Source organism: Vicia villosa, linkage group LG1 (genome assembly GCF_029867415.1).
Source record: "Vicia villosa cultivar HV-30 ecotype Madison, WI linkage group LG1, Vvil1.0, whole genome shotgun sequence".
NCBI classification, from domain to species: Eukaryota; Viridiplantae; Streptophyta; class Magnoliopsida; order Fabales; family Fabaceae; genus Vicia; species Vicia villosa.
In genome coordinates, this window is record NC_081180.1 from 235,336,793 (window position 1) to 235,343,836 (window position 7,044).

The following is a 7,044-nucleotide window of genomic DNA, read 5'->3' on the forward strand; positions in this document are numbered from 1 at the left end:
TATTTAACAGTTACATTTAAATTCATTCTTATTAAACTTTTTTGTAGAATTTATTTTTATTAAAGTTCAATGTGACTATTAAATATTATATATTCTAATGTTAAATGTTAAATTCATTCTTAAATAATTCATGTAACAGTTACATTAATTCTTTTATATTCTACCCAAAAAAATCTTCATTTTTATAATCTTCTATATACAATAAAAATGAATTAAAAGAAAGTTTAATAGAAAATATAGAAATAACAATTACATTTTTAATTATAATCTTTATAATCTTCTATGTGCAATAAGAATGAATTATAAAAATGAAGTTTTTTTTTTACAATATAGAACATATAGAAATATAAGTTTAATATTTTATAGAATTCAAAAAGGTGATTTTTTTTTTTTAAAAAGTAAAATTTAAAAAGATGAGAATTTGTTTCTAAAAAAGTGAGAATTAAAGAGATAAGTTATATTTTAAAAATATAACTTAAGTTTTAATGAAAGAAAGTATATAATATAATAAAACCAAAACACATTATAGAATATACATAATTAATGAAAGTATAGACCTCTTATAAAAATAAAAATAAAAAGTATAGACCTATAATAATTCAAACTAAAATACGTTATTACTATTAGAATTAGATTAATATTTAAAGTTAGAAATCTTAATCTTATATGTTCTTAATTTATTATTATTATTCAGTAACTTAGAATTAGATTAATTTCAGATCATTACTATTCTATTCATTATCTACTATGGAAAAGGAGTTACAAAATAAATTCAAATATTAATTCTATTCATTATTTTTATATATAAGGAGTTATAAAATAAGTTCAAAAATATTAATTCTATTCAATACTTTTCTATATACAAGGAGTTATAAAATAAATTCAAATATTAATTTTATTCATTATTACTATATAATAAGAGTTATAAAATAGAAAAAATATATTTCAAATATTTATTTGGTATATTAATATATTATTTGTATTAATAGAATAAATTTTATATAAAAGAATTTAATGTATAATTGTATCGCTAGCTTTTGGTTTTTTGGTTTTGGTGGTTATTATATTGGATGGATGGAGTTCTCTGTAATTAAAGTGTTTCATTCCAAAACGTTGGATAAACTAATTGTCAAACACTGACAAATGTACATGTCATAAATTATAAGAACATATATAAATGCATCTAATTTTTTTGTGTGTCTATTGACCAAGTTCCAAACAACTGAAATCAATCTAAAAATGACAAGTTTCTACCTATTGGGTTTTGTGGTGTTGTTTTTATCTTTGAATTCTAATGTTTCTTCAAGAGATGTTTCTTCTAGAGATGTGAAATGGGCTGTTGATGATAATAGTGATCTTGTGACTAATTTGCCTGGCCAGCCTCCAGTATATTTCAAGCACTATGCTGGATATGTGAACGTCAATGAAACCAATGGAAGATCACTGTTTTATTGGTTTTTCGAAGCTTTGACGGAGCCTGAAAATAAACCATTGCTTCTATGGCTTAATGGAGGTAAATTTGTGTTTTCAGTGTAAAATTATAAACTATTGTTGTAATACCTTTTTATCTTTGTGTGTATATATGTATCCAATGTCAATTTTTATATTTTAGTATGATTATCAATATTAATTCGATTTATAATAAATACATTTTATAATTAGAAAAATAATTTATATTAAAAAATCTTAATTGATATGATTTTTTATTTTGTTTTTTCTCTTGTGATAGAGGAAGGTGTGAGTCGGATTTACTTTGTCTTCAACTTATTTGAACAGAAAAAATGTGAATCTCTACTTTTATATTTGAAATAATTTCTTGTATAAAATACCTTAAGCATTTTAAATATTTCATAAAATAAATTATCTTTTGTAGAGAATAATATGATTTATTTTGAATTAATAAAATTAGTGTTGACATTATTTGACCAAGATTAATATATGACAATGTGTGTGCTTTTTTTTTTTTTTTTTGTAACAGGACCTGGATGCTCTTCTGTGGGATATGGAGCAACCGAGGAGATTGGCCCATTTTTAGTAGACATTGATGGGAAATGCCTTAAATATAATAATTTCTCATGGAATAGAGGTGAGTATTAATATATATAATAAGATTTTGATGTGGAATACTTTGGAGTTAGATAAAATTTTGATGATTTTCCATACAATGTGATCATGCAGAGGCCAACCTGTTATTCCTTGAATCTCCTATTGGTGTTGGATTTTCCTACTCAAATACAACAAGTGAATATCAACATTTAGGAGATGATTTCACAGGTCTTTACTTAATCTAAATATATTACAAATGTTATTTATTTTTATTGTTCTTTGTAAGCAAGGTTATATTGATAGGGAGTACTAGGGGTACTCAAACCCTGATACAAAAAGGGGAAGGGCTATAAGAAAATTAAAAAAACCAATAGAACATTTAGACAAGATAGTGCAAAGGATCTTTGCAAAAGTTGTAGAAATTGCTATTGGTGTTGGATTTTCCTACTCAAATACAACAAGTGAATATAAACATTTAGGAGATGATTTCGCAGATCTTTACTTAATAAGTGAATAACAACAATCAATCTCTTTCAACAACCTGAGATAACTAATTTATTTATAAACTAAACAATTGGGCTAATAAAACACACCTAATTCGACATGCTAACAAATCTAACATTTTCGACTACTCCATGCTAGAACACAATTCGACGACTACAGCATACACGACTTCGACATGAGCATATGTGAACAGACTTTGACAACACATGCTCAATCTCTCACGAACTAATTAAGAAATTATCCTTGTTGAGATACTAATTCGATCTAGAATCTCACAACTCATAACTTTAATGTGCAGCTAATGATACTTACACCTTTCTACACAAATGGTTCCTCAAGTTTCCATCATATAGAACAAGGTCATTTTACATTGGAGGGGAGAGCTATGGAGGTATTTGCATATATCGACTTTAAAATTATAATCTACATTTTATTTTGTATCCTTTGAACTAATCAAGAAAAATGTTTTTCAGGACATTATGTACCACAACTGGCTCAAGTTATCCTTGATAGGAATAATGAACCTTCCCTTCATATTGATCTCAAGGGAATTTTGGTATACACACATTTTTTTTAATGAGTCGTATGAAGCCGTTAATAATTTGAAAAAATAAATAAATTAAATGTAATTGCAAGTATCGGTGCAGGAGTCCGACATTGACACGGACATGGACACGCCTGATTTCAGAGGTGTCGGTGTTTTACTAGGATGATAACTCAAAATCGCGAGTTTACAATACACACACATTGTGTACTGATAACTTAAACTATTCTTACAATTTTTGGCAGGTGGGAAACCCTGAAATTTCCTATGCTGAGGATTGGTGGGGTATGATTGATTATGCATGGAGTCATGCAGTGATATCGGATGAAACTCACAAAATAATAAGAGAAAATTGTCAATTTAACAACACTGATAATACATCAAGTAGCAATGATGTATGCAATAAAGGATTAGATGAAATGTTCAAACAATACAATGAAATTGATATCTATAGTCTCTACACACCTGTTTGTTTAGCTGATAAGGGGGTTTCAAAACCCATGCAAAAGGTTATGAAGCTTTCATCAAACAAAGATATGGTGAGTGAATAAAATTTTATCATCATTCTCTCTATTTTCAATTACACATTTTGAAAATGTTTGTCACTTCAGAGACTTCCGATAAAATTGGAACCATACAGAGAGAAGATATAGGGTTAAATAGTTTTTGGTCCCTATAAATATTACAGTTTTCATTTTTAGTCCCTATAAATATTGTAGTTTTCATTTTTAGTCCCTTCTTACATTTAGGCAACAGTTTTTACAAAAAAAAAACATTGTCAAAATCAGCTAAAACCGTTGCCAAAACTCAAGAGGGACTAAAATTGAAACTGCAATATTTATAAGGACCAAAAACTTATTTAATCCGAAGATATATTAGCATGACCAATACATTTTGAAAATGTTTTCCACTTATTTATAGTTCTTTTCTGACATTACCTTTGTGGATTTGTTGGATTGGATTAGATACCAAGGATAATGGGTGGTTATGACCCATGTATTGATCACTATGCTACTACATATTTTAATATACCTGAAGTTCAAAAGGCTCTTCATGCAAGTGATGGTCACAATCTCAAGAATTGGAGTATTTGCAAGTATATATTATATCATGAATATATTTAAAAATATCAACATGACTAATATTTGTTTGTATTTTATATATATATATATATATATATATATATATATATATATATATATATTTATATATATTATATATTAATTCTTTTTTAATGATTTAATTAAAAACAGTGATTTCGTATTCAACAACTGGGAACAATCAGCACGAACTGTTATCCCAGTTTACAGCAAGCTTATTTCAGCAGGATTAAGGGTTTGGATTTACAGGTAATTAATTAATAAAATAAAATTATATTATATTATTTAATTAAAATTTTCTCATATTTTTATTGATCTTATTATTATTGATTGTTTAGTGGAGACACTGATGGTAGAGTACCAGTATTGTCAACTAGATACAGCATAAATCTTCTTGGTTTGCCGATCACCAAGCCATGGAATCCTTGGTACAATGAAAAGGAGGTAAGGGGTCATAAATTGAGGTACTATTTTGCATTATCATTCATAATTTATTAATGGAAAGTTATGTGGTTGATTGAACAGGTTAGTGGATGGTATCAAGAATATAAGGGACTTACATTTGCTACATTTAGAGGAGCTGGCCATGATGTACCTACTTTCAAACCAAGCAATTCACTTGTGTTCTTCACATCTTTTCTTTTGGGAGAATCACTACCTTCTAAAAGATAAAAAAAATACTCTCATTTTTAGGAACATTATTATGAGTCCATGTTATGATATGTTGAGGACAAACAAACTCTTATTTCAATAAAACAATATTACTCATTTACATTAGCAAAATCAGTTATTTAGTTTGTTTTATATATTTATTAAGAATTCTACAATTTATTTCTACAATAGAAATTTATTTTATCTTATCAGAAATTTCCATAAATAACAATCATTCACAGATTATTGATATTACCGTCATTCCATACATAGATTAGAAAAAATTACATGTATTAACGCACAATCATCCGGAGAGAGGTTTGGTGGATACGATGTAATTATTTAGGAGGAAGTTACACAACTATGAAAAATAAATTGAACAATGGTTGCGAAAGACATATAATAACAATTGAACAACCGTTATTAGGTAGGGTGTAGTTGTAAGTGGGTTATTTACAATCACAGTCCTGTAGTAGTAAACCGGATAGCGTGCTACATACAATCACAGTAGTGTTAAACAACCGTTGTTGTATGTTTAATAAAATAAAATGCAGCAGTAAAACAACAACAGCAGCAAGAATAACAAAAACAACAAAAACAAGAAGAAAAACAACAATGACAACAACAACAACAATAACAATAACAACAACAACAACGACAAAACAACAACAACAAAAAAACAACAAGAAAAACAAGAACAAAAAAAAAAACAAGAGCAACAATAACTAACATTGCTAACTTGATTTCATACTTTCCTTGTCTCATTCAAGTTGTAGAAGAGATGATGAAGCTCTAAAATTTGTTAAAGAAAGAAATGATGTTTTCAAGTTTTGTTTATGGAAGAATGATATTTTTTTAAAGCTTGATTTAGTGGAGAAATAGAGTGTCGTAAATGAAAGATGGCGTTTGGAGGTAGAAGATGAAGTTCGTCTAAGCTGAAAGTTCTTATAAGTTTTAAGTTTCACGCGGATCACTAGTGGTAGTGTATTGAGCATTAATACTCCCTGAATGAATGACAAATATTTGTTTATTGATGGTAAAAAAACTCAATAAACACGCTTATATTTTCCCATAAACCTGAGTGACTTTTCACCATGGTTGGAAGTTCCCACCGTTGTGAAAAGTGGCTTAAAAATAAAAAAAAAACAAAACGGTAGGTGCTAGGATTCGAACCTATGACTCTAAGTGACTTTTCACAACAGTTGTAATTTTCAACCGTAGTAGTAAAGTGGATAGCGCACTACATACAACAACAGTTGTATTAAACAACCATTGTTATATGTCTTGAAATTCTGGTTACAGCAGACTCAGATGTCATATAAGGATGTCGTGACATCTGATATAACATTATAAAAACATACAAGGTAAGGATACAACTAACAGTGCAGAAAGACAAAGAACGCGATGAATTGTTAACCCAGTTCGGTCAAACTACCTACTCTGGGGGCTACCAAGCCAAGAAGAAGATTTCACTATCAGTAGTACTATTTTATGTAAACAACCTCTGGTTTACAGATAAACAACCTCCGGTTTACCTAGTCATTACCCCATGTAACCTTTATCTTAGAACTTCATCTAAGACAAGAGAACATCTACTCACTCCCTAGTGATACCTAACTGTTACAACCCTGTAACAGCTATTTAAATAACTACAGAAAGATATACTTGATCTTGCTTAACACTTTCAATCAAGAGACAAAATACTTAACTCTTACCTACAGGATTCGAGTGAGAACGATACTTCTCTTACCTACTGGTTTCCAGAAGAACATGACACCCATCCCACAACTCGGGTGGTCTACCTTGACAAACCCTAAAGACTACATCTTTTCAATACACAATTTGCTTACAAAACTAGGTTACAGAGTTTCCTATTTATAACCTATTTCTAACTGGACTTGATTCTTTTGACCTTTAAATTTGCGCCACATAGGATTGCATAATATTCCATTAGAATATTCTGCATCTGTTGATTGCATCTAGAATCTTCAAATATCAGCTTAGCAGGCGCGATGTCATGAGTTTCTGCATATGACATCTTATAAGACATGATGTCACGAACCATGTCTTAACATTCCATAGAATATCTTGCTGTTGTACCTATTTTGATCATATTTATATTTGCAAGTTCTCTAGATCCTATTACATATTGCTGCTACTATGTTTTAGCCAAACATAAATGCCAATCACATAAATTAA

At 28.8% G+C, this 7,044-nt stretch overlaps 1 protein-coding gene across 1 annotated transcript; it reads left to right on the top strand.

Moving 5' to 3' along the window:
• Positions 1-1,232: 1,232 nt before the first annotated feature.
• Positions 1,233-4,920, top strand: LOC131623848 (serine carboxypeptidase-like 32). Its single transcript, XM_058894852.1, has 10 exons — positions 1,233-1,513; positions 1,979-2,086; positions 2,179-2,274; positions 2,849-2,941; positions 3,024-3,106; positions 3,340-3,633; positions 4,060-4,190; positions 4,348-4,443; positions 4,533-4,638; positions 4,720-4,920. Exons 1-10 carry the CDS (start codon positions 1,240-1,242, stop codon positions 4,864-4,866), a joined length of 1,428 nt encoding a protein of 475 aa, XP_058750835.1. The 5' UTR covers positions 1,233-1,239; the 3' UTR covers positions 4,867-4,920.
• Positions 4,921-7,044: the final 2,124 nt, after the last annotated feature.

What these genes read in the sequence shown, in the direction of transcription:
- LOC131623848 (XM_058894852.1), top strand. Translation starts at nt 1,240, where the DNA reads ATGACAAGTTTCTACCTATTGGGTTTTGTGGTGTTGTTTTTATCTTTG. An exon ending in GCTTCTATGGCTTAATGGAG is followed by an intron (nt 1,514 to 1,978) that starts GTAAATTTGTGT and finishes TTTTTGTAACAG; the next exon opens with GACCTGGATGCTCTTCTGTG. An exon ending in TGGAGGGGAGAGCTATGGAG is followed by an intron (nt 2,942 to 3,023) that starts GTATTTGCATAT and finishes AATGTTTTTCAG; the next exon opens with GACATTATGTACCACAACTG.